At 43.9% G+C, this 19,228-nt stretch overlaps 1 protein-coding gene across 1 annotated transcript in view; it reads left to right on the forward strand.

Moving 5' to 3' along the window:
• LOC122810165 (cadherin-3-like) overlaps nucleotides 1-19,228 on the forward strand; it is a 1,031,939-nt gene that overhangs the window by 171,782 nt on the left and 840,929 nt on the right. The window contains exon 6 of the mRNA XM_044081643.1: nucleotides 4,470-4,614. Coding sequence (XP_043937578.1) covers nucleotides 4,470-4,614 — 145 coding nt within the window. The remainder of the gene's footprint in view (nucleotides 1-4,469; nucleotides 4,615-19,228) is intronic.

The raw sequence follows: 19,228 nt of genomic DNA on the forward strand, positions 1-19,228 counted from the left end.
CAGTTCTCTGCACTGCTGTTTGTGAATACCCTGGGCACAGTAGAAAAGCCAAAGTGACTAGCTCCAGTTATTGCGTTTTGCAGGCAAAGAAATATTCAAATATACCCATACCTGGACGATTGTCTAATTCAGGCAGAAAGCCAGGACATAATTTTGACTCTGTACTTTGTACAAAGGGTTCTAACTTGTCTGGGGTAAACCATAAATGAAATCACACCTGGTACCCTGTCAAATTATAGTCCTTTGGGCAAGCTTGAATACAACTTCCCAGATGGCTTGCCTCACGCCAGAGAAACAAATTCATTTGACAACCTACTTCGAACAAGTGGCCACAAAAACCCTGCTTATCTGCAAGCCAAATACTACAAGCCTTGGTGTTCATGGCCTCCTGCATTCTTCTAATTCCATATGAGGAAAGTACAATGGTATCTAAAAAGTCTGTGGTGTCGACATTCTCAAGATCTAGAAACAATGATTCCTATCATACCTTGCATACTCCTAGAGTTCCTTTGGTGGGCAGAGGCCTGCCACCAAAACAAGGGACCACCTTTCACACCACTCCCTGCCACCCAGACCCTAACAGTTTCATAAGACTGCATGGGGGCACTCAACCAGACAGGGAAGTGCATTCAGGGTAAATGGAACCCAAGTCAAATGCACCTGCAGATCAAAAAGAAATGTTAGCTGTACAGAATGCTCTGGCAGCCTTCAAGGACCACATTCTTCCAGGATTGACTAATGGTAAAGACTGACAACACCACTGTTGTGGTACATAAACGAGCGGGGGGGGGGGTACACATTCGTACCCCCTCTGCAGACTAGCCATGGCATTGTGGAACACTGCCTTGAGCTACCAAGTGCATCTGCAAGCTCTATTCCTGCCAGGAAAATTAAATACATTGGCAGACTAAGCAGAAACCTCACAGAACCACATGAGTGGAAACTGGAACAAAGGATTTTCAACATGTTGCCAAGCAAATGGGGGAGCCCAGATATAGACCTGTTTGCCTCTCCTCAGAACTGTCAATTGGACAAATTGTGCACAAGGACTCCCCACAAACCAGCCTGGAAAGGTGGATGCTGTGTCCTTCAGCTGGAAGAAAGTCTGTGCCGTCCCCCCTCTGCTCTCCTAACAGGACAAACCAAGGATGATTTTATTGCTCCAAACTGGCCGTGCCAACACTGGTACCCCCTCCTGCATAGTGTCACTTATCTCCATGGCACCTGCCTCAGACTACTCCCCTGTTGTCTCAGCAGGAGAACCAGATTCTGCACCCTCTAACTGAACCTTGCAGCCTGGCTAATTATCTCTACTTTACCATTCCTCAGCAAGCCTGTGATGGATATAATTTGAGGCAAGGAGGCCTAGTACTAGAATGGAAAAGATTCTGTTCCTGGAACTCTTCCCACGGATGAGCACATCAGCGCCCAATTTACCTCAGATTTTGCAATACTTAACTGAGATGCTTCACAAGGGTCTGTCTTTTTATTTTCTTTAAAATCCATGCATCAACCATTTCAGCTTATAACACGGAACCTCCAGTGTTCTCTCATCCACTGCTCAAGCAGTTCCTCAGAGGTGCCAGAAATTTGAGACCACCCAGGAGAGCTCCATCCCCAGCCTGGGACCTTAACTTACTTGGAGAAACTCTACCTCCTTTCAAGCCAGCTGTTACTGCAGACTTGAACTTTCTTGGAAAACAGCTTTCCTTTTAGCAATCACTTCAGCTAGAAGGGTATCTGAATTACAGGCCCTTATGGCAGTGGAGCCTTTTCTTTCATGTGAACAAGGGTGTCCCTCGGAACCAATCCATCTTTCATGCCCAAGGTTGTTCCCAGTGTGGCTCTTAATCATTCCATTCATTTGCCAACCTTCTTTCCAAATCCACAGAATAAAGGGGAACTGATACTGCTTTCCTTAGATGTGCACAGGCAGCTTAGATTCTACATGGACAGGACTAAACCTCAAAGGAAATCTGAACTGCTGGTGGCATTTGCTGCAGGGGCAGAGGGGAAGGCTATTTCAAAGCAAACCATTTCTAAATGGATAAGCCATGTATTAATTTAAGCACCATTGAAAACCTATCCCCCAGGGGATCAGATCTTACTCCACCAGGGCTGCATCTACCTCTACAGCCTTTCTCAGAGGTGTCCCTACTTGTGGACCTACTAGAAGCTGCTACCTGGAGTTCTGTACATACTTTCACCAAGCATGATTTGCCAGTTTTCCTCTAAATCCAGAGTTGGCTTTGCCACTGCAGTCTTGCAGGGCCTTGTAGTTGGCCCTAAATTCCTCCTCACAACCATAGCTTTGGGAATCTACCCAAATGTATTGACTGCAACAGTGAAACACTAACACAGTACAGTTTTTACACTTACCATAAATATAGATGTTCAAGTTTATTCACTGTTACCGTCCTGGTTACCTTCCCTCCAGCCCCCTAACTTTTTTGACTATACCTCTACTTTCCTTTACTATGCTTAAAAGCCTTTTTATTTGCTTTGTTGGTGCATCTTTGTAATTTTTATATTTAATTGCTTCCCATTAGGGGGGGCACCTGACATCTGGGCAAGAAACTGATGTAATGGCATCTGCTACAAGTTTTCTACCCCTGACTACCTGACTTTATGGAAGAAGGGACAGCAAACTGATGCGGGACCCAAAACTTTGTTAATCAGGCTGACTGAGGGCTACCTGCAAGCAGATAACCCAAATTTAATGACTGCAACAGTGAATACACTCCATCTACATTAATGGTAAGTGTACACAACTGTAATTTCTCCTTTAAGAGAATAATTGGGGAAACTTGCTGTGGTGCATGAACCCAAAATACCATTTAAAGCCAGTAACTACAAATCGGCTTGAGGTAGAATACCAGCAATGTTTGGCTAGTCCACATTACCTTGGGATCAGTGTACAGTAATATGTAATCTAGCTGAAAAATGGAGTACAAAGTTTGTGCCCCACAATTTTAGCAGTTTCACATTCCCAGCTACCCCATTACTTTGAAACAAGTTCTCACCCCCCCCCCCCCCCCAAGAACCTAATCTGTTTGCCCTGATGTATTGGTTTGCCTGATTTCAGTACCAAGTGTGTATCTGAATCCTGTACTTAACCTCTCTTTAGCCCAAGCCTTTCCACTGGTTGCATCTCTTAAACTGGAAAGTCACACTAGTGCCATTACACAAGGGTAGTGCAGCCACATTTTACAAATGTTGTGGACTGTATCATGTCTTCATCTGGACATGAAAATCTCTTGACCCAGGATCTTCATCTTGGATCTGTCAAAGGAGAGCCAGGTGTCTCAGGACTGTTGCCAGTTCTACTGGCATCTTTCTCAGACCTTCAGGCCATTGCTGTTGACCTGTGGTCATGTAAGTTTGTAGATGACTACAAATTTGAGTTTTTGGATCTGTCAGCTCATCAAACAACCACATTGGTGACCATATGATTAATAGTTGTAAAGCTGACACCTGCCAATAACACAATAGTTTTTGCAGGGGTTTCCTCACTCACATTGCTGCCTTATACCAACTCTGGACCCCTCTGCAGTGGGGAAAGGGTAAATCTCTGTATTCCCACTGTATAGTGATCTAAGAATGGCTTAACCCAAATTTGAATCGTCAGTTTGGCCCTCCAACAACCTGACAGACCTGTTTGTTCAGATGAGACTCTGTTCAAATATAGGTTAGACTGCCTTAACACACTGCAGTGACAAATTAAATGTCATTATCATGGTTAATTTTCATTAAACTCTTGCCATGTAGGTAACACTGCAATCTGTTGATTTATCTGTGCTTCAAGCTAAAGACTGAGACTGAAATCTACCTTTGTTCCTTCCTATGGTTCCTTGGAAGCAGATAAGGCAATGCAGTGATAGTGTCTGAAGTTAGGACCACTCCCCAGCACCAGTCTAGTAGAGGGTTATGGGGGAAGAATAGCTTCCAAGTGTTTATACTAGTTATATTCTGTAAGAGTAGGGGTGGCTGTTACAGCAGCCTTTTTCAGAGGAGGGTCAGTGGACATCAAGCAACAGTAGTATGTTCATCCATAATTTTACCTAGCACGAGACAGCTTGTTTAAGGGTAATGGTAATTTTGTCAGTTTCTGTACGACATGTTAATGGGCAAGCTCCTTTATTTCAGACCCTGGGCAGAAGGAATGGGTTAGTCGATCCAGTAGTTGCATAAAGCACTTGGTGTAGCAGTAATGCTGTTTTGTTTGGCAGAACATGGGTCACCATGAATGATATTGTGATATAATCTATCTGTGGATTTGTGCACTTGGAGACTATTAATGTGCTTGGTATACAGACATTTTTGCCTAGGAGGGTAACTGCATATTGATGGTCATTGTATTTGCAAATATTACTATAGACTTAAATAGCCTCTTCTGTGCCAGCTTTAAAAGGACCTGGTTTGCATACCAACTACAGTTGATATCTAATGTTTTTTTCCATTGCTTGCAGCTCAAGTGTTATGCTGTTTCACAAAATGGAGAATCTGTTGAGGAACCTATGGATATAATTATTAGAGTAATAGATCAGAATGACAACAGACCTCGGTTCACTCAGAAGGTGTTCGAAGGTTCTGTGTTAGAAGGGGTACCACCAGGTAAGTAAATCTTGCATGTGAAGCAGATGTGGTTCTTGCTGTTTTTAATTAGTGCTGTAGTGAGCTAAACAGGTGATTATGCATATGGTTGGTCCTGACTTGTTTACTTTTGTAGTAAAGTCCCTTTGTGTGCAAGCTAGGAGTTTCATTCGGTCAGTGGATAACACTGTAGGATGGTAACCCTGTTTACTAAAACACTAGAATCGACTTTTTTTTTTTAACTGCATAATTAACAAGTACAAAGGATTTGTGTAAATACTTTACCTTGAGGTGGCTGTGTTGCCTACAGAAGGAGAGTTGTACAGCCTGCTGTTTTTGGAAGCACTTGCTTCGACTGTAAAGTTAGCACCTTTGACCTTTCTAGGCAGCCCTGTGACTTTGTTTTAGGTCACTGGAATTTGTTCTTCCAGTGTCTCTGGGTTTCCTTGAATATTGTAGATGTTCATGCATACAGCTGCAGTAATCACATATGGGTTCTCTGCCGTCAGGCGGTCCCTCGGTCGGCCGAATTCCAAAGTCTAGGTCCGGCGTCTGTTGTCGCTTTCTTTCCTGATGTCACTGCGACAGGGGTATAGAAGACACAGCCGACACCATATTCTTCAGTCTTTTTTGCCGCGCGGTGCCCGAAGCAGAAGCAGTTTGCAAGTGCCAGTCGGCCAGCTCCTGAATTTACAAAAAATTGGAAACCAAAGTCTTCTTTAAAACTAAGTACCCCGTTGGGGAAACTTCTTGCCTCTGACCGATGTCAGACAAAGTTAACAGTTGTATTTCTTGTGGGAAGCAAATACCGCATAAGGATTTCCATTCCCTTTGCATACCTTGTTTAGGCCCAGACCACGATGCCTCTGGCTGTAGCTTTTGTGCTACTTTCAATAAACGCACTAAGCGTTGGGCGGAGTTCGCCCAACATTATTTTGGTAAAGCCTTTGATTATAAAATGTCGGAGACTCCGACTACCATTTTGTCCAAAAAACAAGGATCGACATGCGAGGTCCACTGTCTCCACCGACACCACGCCAAAACCGGCTGCATGTGGTCCGGTTCTCAACGAGACGCCTTTGCAGTCCCTGACTACTGACTACACTTCTTTGGCGGTGTCTTCTGTACCAGAGACCACAGGTGCGTCTGTCTTCTGTACCAGAGACCACAGGTACCTCTGCCCTTAGACTACAACCACCAAAGCCACTGAGTGAGTCTCCTAATGGGGACAGGTCCACTTCCACCCAGGGTGTCTTTAGGCCGTCAACTTCCTTTTCCATTAAGGCCTTTAAGTCCAAATCAGCCATGCATCCCAAGAGGCCTGTTGCTCAGGGCCCATCCCCAGGCCCCATGCCTAAAAAGCAGATGCTTAAAATGGCTGAGGATTTAATTACCCTTATCAGGGGTTCCCAACCCCCTCCAGACAAGAGACCCAGAGTGGAGAAAGATTCTCCCTCTTCTGAACAGAGCTCCATTTTCTCGGAACATTCTGATGTAGAGGAGCACTCTTATTCCCCTTATGAAGATTCGGATGCAGAACAGTCCATTCCTTCTGTATCTCCCCCAGAGGATTTCTTTTGGGGAAACCTTGCACACCTTGAGGGAGCACTTCCATTGGGAAGGCCAAGACTTTTCTGATTCCAAGAAAAGGCTTAGGGAATTTCTTTTGTTACCTCAACACAGACCACCTCCTGTGTTGGACATACTTGATGATGTTTACTCGGAGGCTTGTCTTAATCCGGATTCCCTGCCTCCTGCCCCAGTCAAACCTGGTAGGTACTACAGAGTTCCTAACTCTCACCAATTTCTTTTCAAAAGCCATAATGCTGACCCTGAAACCATTTCTCAAGGCCACAAGGGAATGAAGGCCTCTACTGCCAAGAATCCACTACCTTCCGAAAGAGAATCTAGATCCTTAGAAAGGTGGGGGAAAAATGTATACACCTCGGCCACCCTAGCCATGAGGGCCTTAAATTGTTAGTTCCATATGCTTAAATACCAGCAGTTTATCTCAATTAAGAAATAAAATGTCTCAACCTGAACAACCAGATTTGAAGGAATTGCAGGATATGATGCATAGTGCAGAACAAGTGGGTAAACACACCCTACAATGTGGCTATGATGCCTTAGAGGCCTCAAGTAGAGCTGCTGTTACAGAATCAGTCATTCATAGACATGCTTGGCTTAGGGAACAAAGCTTGTCTGATCATGTTAAAGCTAAACTACTAGATGCTCCTTTACAAAAGGATGTCCTATTTGGTAGTAATGCTGAAGGAGCTACTATGGAAAATGGAATAAAAGGCTAATTCTGTGCAAACTGTCAAGGCTTTTCTACAGGTACAACCACCTCATTTTAGCAGAAATTGGCCTTCTAAAAACTGGTCCTTTCCAGCCACGGACAAGCCCCAAAGAGGTAGATACAGGCACACAAGGGGCAGAGGACAATCTCCAGGATCATGTAGAGGCAGACAATGGCAAACTCCAGCACCAAGAGGTGGCGAAGACAGAGCACAACAATACAGAAAACAAACCCAATGACTTCCTCCTTTTCATGCCAAGCAAGTCTCAGCTGGCAGCCCCCTTGGGAGGAAAGCTGGCATTTACAAGAAATTGGCATATCACAACAGACAAATGGATCCTGGACACTATAAACAGAGGCTACAGATTTCATTTTCACACTCTTCCAAAAATGAGGCATGCCAAACCTGCCACACAATCAAAGGGCAGAGGCACAAATACAAATTTCAAAACTCTTGGACATGAAAGCTATTCAAGAGGTACCTACTCACGAACAAGGTCAAGGTTTTTATTCCAGACTTTTTCTGGTACCAAGGAAAGGAACCGACTGGAGACCCATTTTGGACTTATCCATCCTAAATACATTTCTACTCGTACCAAAATTCAAGATGCTCACATTACAGCAGCTTCTTCCCATGCTGGGCAAGGGGTTTTGGCTGGTAACATTGGACCTCAAGGAGGCATACCTGCATGTCCCAATCAAAGCTGCAGAAGATGCCTCAGATTTCTTGCAGGTTCCATCCACTATCAGTTCTCTGCATTGCCCTTTGGCTTATCTACTGCGCCCAGAGTATTCACAAAATGCCTGCCATCAGTAATTGCCTACTGCAGACTTCAAGGGATACAAATTTACCTTTATTTGGACTGCCTGATCCAAGCGGACAGCAAACACATACTTCTGGAACATCTGGCTTATGCAATACGGTTACTGAATTCTCTGGGATACACAATCAACAGAGAAATCCAGGCTAACACCATCTCAGAAAATAACTTTCCTGGGTGCCAACTTGGACACAAACACCCAGATGGGCCTACCTTACACCAGAAAAATGGGGGCAACTAACTCAGTACTTCAAAATACTAGCAAATTGTACCAGGCTTACTGCAAGGAAAATCCTGCAGGCTCTGGGCTTCTTGGCATCTTGCATTCTTTTAATCCCATGTGCAAAGTTGCGTATGAGAACTTCAATGGTACCTAAAAAACCTATGGTCTCAGCACAGCCACAATTTGGAAACAATACCAATAATTCCATGTTTGCAAAAGGAATTTCTATGGTGGGCCCAAGCATGTCAAACAGGTCTCCCATTCTGCAAACCTCAAGCAAATCAAGTCATCACAACAGATGCCTCAGGTTACGCCTGGGGGGCACACATGACTGACAGGTGCATTTGGGGCAAATGGTCCCAAAAGGAAAAGCACCTTCACATCAGCCAAAAAGAAATGCTAGCAGTAATGCAATTACAGCATTCAAGGACCTCCTGCATCCAGGACAATTATTGATAAAGAACAGACAACACCACAGTGATGTGGTACATAAACAAACAAGGAGGAACACATTCATACCCCCTGTGCAGACTAGCCATGACACTTTGGAACTTGGCTCTGGAATGGCAAATCGAACTTCAAGCACAGTACTTGCCAGGTTTGGAAAACACGCTGGCAGACAGTCTAAGCAGAAATGACAGATCCGCATGAATGGAAGTTGCATCCTCAGGTGTTTACAAAGATGATCCAGGCGTGGGGAAGGCCAGACATAGATGTCTTCGCCTCCCACAGGAATCAATTGGAAATGCTTTGTTCAAGGACCTTCCATCCAAAGGCCTGGAGAGTGGACGCCCTTTCGTTCAGTTGGACAGCATGGACAGTGGACATTTTCCCACCTCTGCCTCTTCTGCCCAAGGTGCTCTTGAAAGCAAGAGCAGACAGACCGAAGATGATACTGATTGCTCCAGACTGGCCAAGACAGCACTGGTACCCACTCCTGAGGAGCCTAACACATACTCCTCCCTGGCTTCTACCTCTAATGCCTCTTCTGCTGACTCAGCACAGCTACAAAACTCTTCAGTCAGCTGAAAACACTCAGTCTCGCTGCATGGAAAATTCCTTAACACCACAACAGATCCTACTCCCCAAAGAGGTGCAGGACGTCATTCTGGAGGCCAGAAGGCCATCTACTAGAAAGGCCTACTCCGCAAAATGGAAACTGTTTTGCTCCTGGAATGAGAAAAAAGGCCAGGATCCTAGAAAACTAAATTTGCCTCTGGTATTACAGTATCTAGCTGAGCTGCTGAACAGTGGGCTTTCATTTTCCTCCATAAAAATCCATGCCTCGGCCATTTCTGCAGAATTCAACACTGATCCAGTTATTCTCACCCACTTTTAAAACAGTTCCTCAGAGGGGCTAAGAATATAAGACCACCAAGGAAACAACCGGTGCCAGCCTGGGAGCTTAATTACATTCTAGGAAAATTAACATTGCCTCCCTTTGAACCAGCTGCCTCATCAGATTTGCAATATTTGTCCTGGAAAACAGCTTTCCTTCTGGCCATTACCTCGGCTCGTAGGGTTTCGGAGCTACAAGCCCTCATGGCTGTGCAGCCCTTTCTCATCTTCCATCAGGACAGGGTTTCCCTTTGAACCAATCCGTCATTTATGCCTAAAGTGGTATCCAGGGTAGCTTTGAATCAAGCCATACACTTACCTACCTTTTACCCCAATCCTCAAAACAAAGGGGAAAGGCGGTACGTTATTATTTGGACAGAACCAAGCCTTTCAGGAAATCAGAACTCTGTCCTATGCTGTAGGAACTCAAGGGAAGCCTGTTACCAAACAGACAATTTCAAAATGGATAGGCCACTGTATACGATTTTGTTACTCCTATCATGGGAAATCTGTCCCTACAGGCATCAGATCCCACTCCACCAGGGCCACAGCTACCTCTACAGCCTTCCTCAGAGGAGTTCCTACCAAAGATATTTTGGAGGCAGCCACTTGGAGTTCTGTGCATACCTTCACAAAGCGCTACCACCTGCCTTTATATTCCAAAACTAGAGCAGGCTTTATATTCCAAAACTAGAGCAGGCTTTGCCACTGCTGTGTTGCAGGGCATTCTGGCTCATCCCAGTTCTACCTAGTGCCTACCACCCTGTGCGTAGCTTTGGGATTCTACCCATATGTGATTACTGCAGCTGTATGCACGATGAACATAGTACAGTTTTGTACCTACCATAAATGTAGATGTTCGAATGCTAATACAGCTGCAGTACAGGTTTCCCTCCCTCCTTCTCTTGGTAAAGGACTAGTGGCTAACACCTCCTCATACAACCTAACTTGGGTTATCCTCTTATGGTGTATTTGATTGCAACTACTGTTTTTTGATTACATTGCATTGCTTGAATATATTTTTATATATAATTTATGTATTTCCTTCCTTCTGGGGGCACCTGACATCTGGGGCAAGAAAAGACTGAAGAATATGGCGTTGGCTGTGTCTTGTATACCCGTCGCACTGTCAGGAAAGAAAGCGACAACAACCGACGCTGGACCTAGACTTTGGAATTTGGCCGACCGAGGGACCGCCTGACTGCAGAGAACCCATATGTGATTACTGCAGCTGTATTGGCACTCTAACATCTACATTTATGGTAGGTACAAAACTGTACTTTTCCCTCTCCAGAAACTATGCTGATTGGCTGTAAGTCTTAAACCAGTTGTGGTTTTGATAGACCAAAGTTCAGTCAGGTAAGTGGAATGACTTGTCAAGCTGTTTGTGAAATCCAATTTTTGCAACTGTTGCTGAACTTTCCCTATAAATGAAGGGGTTCACAACTGCTGGAGGTATATGCTGCTGTCATGGAAATGAAGCAATAAACTAAACATTTTTAAGTTGTCCCATACATACTTTTGTGCTGCCGATTTTTCTACAGTACAATCAAGGAATAAAACTTGGAGACGAAGAATTCATTGTAGGGTGCTGGTCACCAGATTACCCAGGTGCTTGAAATGATGTATATAAAGCAAGAATGTCTGGAAGCTGTGGTTTCCTCTTTTTATAGAGCAAGTGGCAACACTGAGCTTTTTCCATCAATATCTTTACGATCCCATCTTAATTTTTTGCGTTGTTTGCTCTTCACAAAGTCAAAAGGACTTCAGCCTCCTCAAATTGCAGATGGATGGTTTCCTACTTTCTCTAAAATGAGTCTGTGTTGTCCATGTGTGACATGGCTGAATGCATAGTTTTTCACTAGTCAAAATCTCTGTAGTGCAGCCACTTCCCAAACAGTCTGCATACTAGGGGCTCCTGGTACATTTGCATACTAGGGGCTCCCGATAGTCTAATTTCATTGTCTTGTGTGTTCCTAGTCCAAGTTCAGTGTCTTGTGTGTTCGTACTCCACAGACCTACTTGCCTGCCACTTATTGGCATTCTGTATTTAGCCCAGAACTGTGGCAGAATTTCTTGCATAAGAAATGGCAAAGTGTAGTATTTGTAGCATAAGAAAGGGCAAAGTGTGGTATTTGTAGCAATCTGTTACTGCCTAAGAAGGTAAAGCTACCACATTGTCTAATACCCTCCCAAATTAAGCTCCAGTGCTAAACCTGTGGTTACCTAACAAACTCTAATCTGTAGTTCACCACTGTTTTTGTGCAACTGTCCTCTTGTCATTTACCTCTTGCATGTATATGTAATTGCTTAATACCAAGCATAATTCTGTGATGAGTAGCATAAATTGTAGTTCACATGGGCTTTTTATGGCTCTGTCGTTTACTCAGGTTCACAATATATTGAGGCATAGGTTTATTGTGGATAGGAAGGTAGGATTGAAATTATCCAGACTTGAGATTAAACTACTGTAGTGAAAGTGTTTAGATGTTGCTGACTGGACTGAAGCAACGAGAAGGAGTTGTGGGACAACTGACATTCTCCTCTTGGGGTGATGCAGAATACAAGGTTTACAGAAGCCCAGGAGCTCTGCAATAGGGACGCTCAGAAGCTGGACTTCATACCTCCACTCCTCTGTGAATCCTTGGGGGGCCTTCTGTTGGTCCAGGGCTCCTTGTATGGATTGGGACTCTGGTATTTAAGGGAAGCATGGTTGCAGTGTAACATTTCTTAAAGATCTGTGAATTGAACTACCTGCATGCAAGGTTACTTCATGCTGAAAGAAGCCAGTGACTGTCCTGGACTGAAATGTTCAGCTGATTTACACATTCTAGCTGAAACACATTTCTAAATATGCAGAACCTATTTACCATAAGTTTAGAAGTGGACAATCTGAAGGTGTTTTTGTAAGGTTTGGGCTTGATATGCACTCTAAACTGGTAATTTTTTTCTGGGTGCAGAAAAGTGTGGGACGAATTACTGATGACGTAGAAGTGGGGAAGATGGGCAAGGGTAGGAGAAATTATATCCAATTAGTGTAGAAAGAAAGCTGGAGGGTTATGTGGAGTGATCCTAGGAAAGGGTTACGTTGGGTAAGGTAGGATTATGTTAAGTAATGTGGTGAGTGGAGAAAGGGCTTTAAGGGTTTAAACAAAAGGTTATGGTAGGTCACCTACATATGCTCTCATTGTCTACAGTTTAATATTGGCTAAAGCAGTTGATGCTACATGTACTTATTGAAACATGTACTGACAACTGGTACACTTTTAGGGTAAAAGCTGTTCAGAGGAGGCTGGAAGAGGAGCGACAAAAGGACTGGGTGTAAAATTAGACTACATGACACTCCAATTGCAGTTGGCTTTGGGAGTGGAGTTTGGAGTGGTGCTGTAGGCTGCCCGGCACAAACCCTGTGAGGGAGGGACACTAGCAAGGGATCTAAGGTGGTCTTTGGAGTACATTGTTAATCACGCTGGACTTTAGGGAGATGCATTGCAACAGCTTTTGTGCAGCACATCTGAAAACCTTCAGGAAGGGCAGGAGTCTGAACATACTGTGGGTATCACAGAACATTAATCTTTGGGACACTTAACTGACCACTGTTAACTGACCACACTAAGCTGACATTCTGTCCAAGGATGGCATTTTGCTTCGGAAATGACTGCTGTAGGGTTACTGAGGAGGTACAAATTACCCAACAGTGGAAATGAACACTCCAGGGGAAGGGGGGGGGGGAGACCGGATCATAAAAAGGAGACCCAAGTGGTTGAAAGAGTACAGGTGAAGCCTTTGAAGTACTCAGATGGGTGTTGACATTTGAAAAGGGGTTAAAGGAGTGTGAAGCTTGGGTAAGTGAAAATGGAGACCAACTCTAGGAATAGAAATCTTCTTTCTACATTGAAGATATAAGTAGGAGCATAAATTGATGAGGGGTAAGATGGCGAGTTCTCATCCTTCCTTTAAGGGAAAAGTATTACTGAACTTTGGGGGGTAGTCAAATAGCTTGCACTGCATAGAAGTAAAATGTTTAACCTGCAACACCTCCACATACACACTGCTAAAGTTGCAGCAAGTAGAGCGTATGTTTGTGCATTTAAACTCTAACCAATAAGTCAACAGTAGGTCTACTCCACCTTTAATTCTCTAGGACTCTGCCGGGAAAGATTTTACATTAAGTAAACCATGTACTTAGTGTTACCTTTTATAAAACATTTTAATTTGGTTACACATCTATCCTGCATTAACCATATGTTTAGAAGCAGGTGTAAATATGGTCCTGAATAAGAATCTTAATGGCACTTGTTTTCCAATATAAACTACTGCTAGGATATTGCAAGTAGAGGTTCCATTACAGGCAACTTTTTTTAAGCCAGTTGTGTGTATTTAAGATTTTAGAGAAGCACTGCAGCCCCACAACGCAGTACTGCCTTGTATTTGTACACAGTATATGGGAAATTTGGAGTCTCGAAATAAGCCAAGAAGGAAATTTGTGATGTGATCACTACTTGAATAGTTATGCAGCTAGTTCACTAATCGAATTGTAAAGTATGTACTAAAATACAAAATAGGTAGTCCACAGTTGAGTTAAAAATGGAATATCCTTTACTGAAAAGTTCAAAAAGTGATCCTAGTTGAGTAATGAAAAGCTTCAAAAACCTTCATTAGTCGTACTTTGAGGGATACTGTGGATTCTTTCTGCAATTGCCTCAAAATAGCTAGCTGCATGCAATCCTATCCAATCTTGTGAGAAAATGTTAGTCAGCGTCTTCACTAAAACATGGTCCGCTATGATACAAGCATTGAGTTGCTTAAATCCACTGAATTCAGTGATTAAAAAAAATCTGCTTTATGGAGTTAATTTTGTTTTTCTTTAATATATCATTCTAGTAAAGCTGTTCAGCTCACCTGCAATACCATAATGTCATCTTGTAGATGCAGGTATGGATAGTATTCAATTTCTAACTGTTCTTCCTTCATGGTACATATTAGCAGAGCTCCAATAAATTCATGTGGACAGCCAGTGGTATGTGAAATGCGATTCCTTCCATGGAGGAAATTACTAGCTACAGGAGATCCCATACAAGTCTCTTGTATGACTCTTAAAAAAAAAAAAAAAAAAAAAAAAATTTTTAACCTAAAAAGAACTTTGCTAGAAATGTGAAGTATAATTAAGATTCCAAGTGTTTTGCTAAGTGGGCTGCAATTACATGCCCTTAATCTACCAGTGTAATCTAACATTTGTGAAGATTTCTTGAATGTTATACATTGACTTTTTTAACCTGGTAGTCCCCACATTACTGTAACTAGCAAGTAAAGTGCATTGCACAAAAGATACCAATCAGGCAAAATGCAGTAACCTTGCATACGTATTAATATCTCCTAGAAAATGCAAGTGATGTCTTTAATTCAGTGGTGGTGTCCTTGTACATAAGCTTGGTGTCATTGGTTACAGGTGATGGTGTCTTTGTATATAAGCTTGGTGTCATTGGTTACAGATGAGCCAATGGCGTTCCCGAGTGCAGGGTCTTCCCTCCTTGCTAGTTGCTGATGGGTTCTGACTACAAACATTCTTCACTCCATTCTTCCTGATCTAAGGATAGTGCATCAAAGTCACCAAAAGGGTTGATTTTTATAGTACTTTGCTCCTATTTTTTCTCCGTCATTGAACCCCCCCTCCTACCAAGATCTAGGAAACCCATTCAGTGTGTTGACTCTTCTCCCAGTCCTGGCCTACAAGATGAGGTGAAGACCATTCCCTAATATTCTTTTCATGCAACTCCAGGTTGGAAATCTTAAAGCTGATGTAAGATTGAGTGGCCCACTAACTCCAGATTTCGTCCCCAAGGAGACCTTGCAGGAAACTTTGGTTTCCTATTTGGTGTCTCCTGGCAGGTGATCTATCTTGGCTAGAAGTTGTACGATAAGCCTGATGCTGTGGGCTGTACCAAGGATGAGTAGACCACTGTTTAAGGTGTGGGATGTCTTGGTACAGACCCCAGTAGCAAACTCCGTAATCATTCCTGGACCCCTGGGAATAATTCTACTCCAGCAAAGCCAGAGATGCATAATGAGTTGAGGGCGTTTAACTACTACAGGCAGTATGTTTATCCATTGCATGTCGGCACACTTACTCCATAGTGAGCTTATGAAAATACTACAACAGTTTTGCAGAAGATAAAGAAGTCAGTCTAAACTTTCTCAGGTGACCATTTCCTCCCCCCACATTTTACTGTGATCACATACATTGCATATGACCCTGTAGATGAGGCTGTGGGCACCAAAGGACCTGCAGGTGTGAAATGGATGGAAGTACCAAGACTGTGACCATCCACTTTGAAAACATAACAGGTTTTTGCCGGGATGCCAAAATTCTCTGCCAACTGTGGCCCCAAACAGTCAATAGCAAGAGATCAAATGGTAAGCTGTAAGGAACCAATGATCTTTGTGTTTCACTGTTGCAGTCATCACCTGTGGGTTATCCCTGCTGTGGTAGCCCTCGGCCGACCCGAATACCAGAGTTGTTTTTTCTGAGTTGGCTGCAATCATTTGCTGCATGATGTCAGGTAGTCTGTGCTATAAAGGAAGGCAGCCAATGCCATTACATCAGTCTTTTTTTGCCGTGAAGCCTGTAGCAGAAGCAGTTCACAAGTGTGCCAGTTGGTCGCTACCAGAGTTTCAGCTGAAAACTTCTAAAGCCAAGTACCCCCTTTGGGGATTCTTTTTTTTTTCTTGCACTAACTGACATCTGAAAAAGTTCACTGTCTTGCCTCTGGAAAGCAAATACCACACCAAGACTTCGATTTCATACTGAGTCACTTGTTTAGGCCCAGACCATGATGTCCCATGTTGCCGATTCTATGCCATCTTTAATGTGAGAACCATTTGTTGTAGAGGTCTTATTGTAGACAGGTATTTTTGTTCTGAAATGGTGTCATTCTGCCAACAATCCATAGACATTCCGAACAATAAGAATTAAGATGGATCACAAGGCTAAGCCTTCAGATGACTCTACCACTAATGTCGTCCGTTCTCCAGAATTCAGTGAGGCACCTTCACAGCCCCCCTGATGTCTGGTTTGATACCTTTTGCAGGCTCGCCTTTATTGAGACCCTTTTGGAGTCCGGTATGCCACAGAAATTTCTTATGAGCCTTTGGTTGTCTTTGCCTTGGTTGGGTCCACAGCCATGACGCAGGCACTGGCTTCCAAGGCGGTTCTTCACACTACCGAGTTTAGACAAACTACTTCAACTCAGTTTCTCTCTGACTGGGATACTCCTAGGCCTAGAGGCAAGCCCACACCTAGGGGGAAACTACCTCTAGTCACCATTCTACCCTTGCTCCACCACCCCGAGCCCAAATACTTAAAATGGCAGATCTTATCACCCTTATCAGGGGTAGTTAGGCCATTCCTAAAATACTAAACAGAACAGGAGTCTTATTCAGATTTTGAAGAGGAATGATCTGACTGCTTATGAGGATTTGGATGCAGAGAAATCCATCCCTTCTGCCTCCCCACCAGAAGATATTTCCTTTGGGGAACCCCTTCACATCCTCAAGGAACATTTCCACTGGGAATCCCAGGACTTCCGTCAGTCTAAGAAAAGACTTTCAAGACCTGCCACCTGCTCCCAGAAAACTTGACTAGTAGAGTACTGTATTCTCACAAATACCTGTACAGAAATCCTTCTGCAGACCCGGAGGTCATTACACAGGGACCAAAAGGAGCAAAGGCTGGTTCTGCAAAGAAGCCTATTCTGACAAGTACTCCAGAGCTCTGAACAGATAGCTAAAGTTGCAGAGATGTATACTTTTTTACCCTATCAGAGCACTCAGCTGTCAGTTCCACATGTTTAAAATATTGACACGAACTATTAAAACAAGTTTTCAACCTTTCCTGACTGCCAATTCAAAAGAGTTTGCCGATTTACTGCACTCTACTTGTTAAGTGGCTAAACACATTACACTGTGGTTATGATGTCCTAGAAGCCTGATGCAAGGCAGCAGTGTCAGGATCAGTCATTAGGAGACATGCATGGTTGAAGGAACAACCTCCCTGATCATGTTAAATCTAAATTATTTCATGCACCCTTGGATAAGGAACACTTTGGAGTAAGGTATGGAAAACACGCTGGCAGACAATCTAAGCAGAACTATGACAGACCCTCATGAATGGAAGTTGCATCCTCGAGTGTTTACAAAGATAATCCAAGCCTGGGGAAGGCCAGACCTACATCTCTTTGCCTCCCACAAAAGTCAATTGACAAAATTCTGCACAAGGACATTTCATCCAAAGGCCTGGAGAGTGGACGCCCTTTCTTTCAGTTGGGCAGCATGGACAGTTTACACCTTCCCACCTCTTCCTCTACTGCCCAAGGTGCTTTTGAAAGCAAGAGCAGACAGACCAAAGATGATGCTGATTGCTCCAGACTGGCCAAGACAACACTGGTACCCACTCCTGAGGAGCCTAACACATTCTCCTCCCTGGACCCTACCTCTAATGCCTCTTCTGACTCAGCACAGCTACAAAACTCTTCAGTCAGCTGAAAACACTCAATCTGCATGGAAAATTCCTTAACACCACAACAGACCCTACTCTCCAAGGAGGTACAGGATGTCATTTTGGGAAGCCAGAAGGCCATCTACTAGAAAAGCTTACTCCGCAAAATGGAAACTGTTTTGCACTTGGAATGAGAAAAAGGACCAGGATCCTAGAAAACTGAATTTACCTCCAATATTACAGTACCCAACTGAGCTGCTGAACAGTGGACTTTCATTCTCCTCCATCAAAATCCATGCTTCAGCCATTTCAGCAGAATACAACACTGATCCACCCTTTTTCTCTCACTCACTCTTAAGACAGTTCCTCAGAGGGGCTAAGAGTATAAGACCTCCAAGGAAACGACCAATCCCAGTCTAGGATCATAATTACATTCTAGAAAAATTAACATTGCCTCCTTTTGAACCAGCTGCCTCAACAGATTTGCAATATTTGTCCTGGAAAACAGCTTTCCTTTTGGTTACCTCAGCACGTAGGGTCTCGGAATTACAAGCCCTCATGGCTGTGCAACCCTTTCTCATCTTCCATCAGGACAGGGTTTCCCTACGAACCAACCCGCCATTCATGCCTAAGGTAGTATCCAGTGTAGCTTTAAATCAGGCCATACACTTACCTACCTTTTACCCCAATCCTCAGGGGAAAGGCTGCTACATTCCTTAGACATCCATAGACAGCTGCGTTACTATTTGGACAGAACAAAGCCATTCAGGAAATCAGAACTCTGTCCTATGCTGTAGGAGCTCAAGGGAAGCCAATCTCCAAACAGACAATTTCAAAATGGATAGGCCACTGCATACGTTTTTGTTACTCCTTTCATGGTAAATCTGTGCCTGCAGGCATCAGACCCCACTCCACAAGTGCCACAGCTACCTCTGCAGCCTTCCTCAGAGGAGTTCCTACCAAAGATATTTTGGAGGCAGCCACCTGGAGTTTGGTGCATACCTTCACTAAACACTACCACCTACCTTTATACTCCAAAACAAGAGCAGGCTTTGCCACTGCTGTGTTGCAGGGCATTCTGGCTCCTCCTAATTCCACCTAGTGCCTACCACCCTGTGCGTAGCTTTGGGATTCTACCCTTCTGTAAAGACTGCAGCTGTATGCACGATGAACATAGTACAGATGTTCTTTGTCTCCCATTGCTGCAGTCCTTACATATGGGTAGTCCGCTGTCCACAATCGGCCCGAATACCAAAGGGCTAGAACCGGCGTCGGTCATCGGCGCCCGAGACTGACGTCAGTACATGCCAGTACAAATGCGCATGACCGACGCCATATCCTCAGTCTTTCTTGCCGCGTGGTCCTAAGCAGAAGCAGTGTTTGCAAGTGCCGTTCGGCGTTCTGGAATTGCCGGTTTTAGAGTTTCAGACCGGAGACCAAGTTGGGCTGAGTACCCCGTT

This window comes from Protopterus annectens, chromosome 8.part1, assembly GCF_019279795.1.
Source record: "Protopterus annectens isolate FY-2018-M chromosome 8.part1, PAN1.0, whole genome shotgun sequence".
NCBI classification, from domain to species: Eukaryota; Metazoa; Chordata; order Ceratodontiformes; family Protopteridae; genus Protopterus; species Protopterus annectens.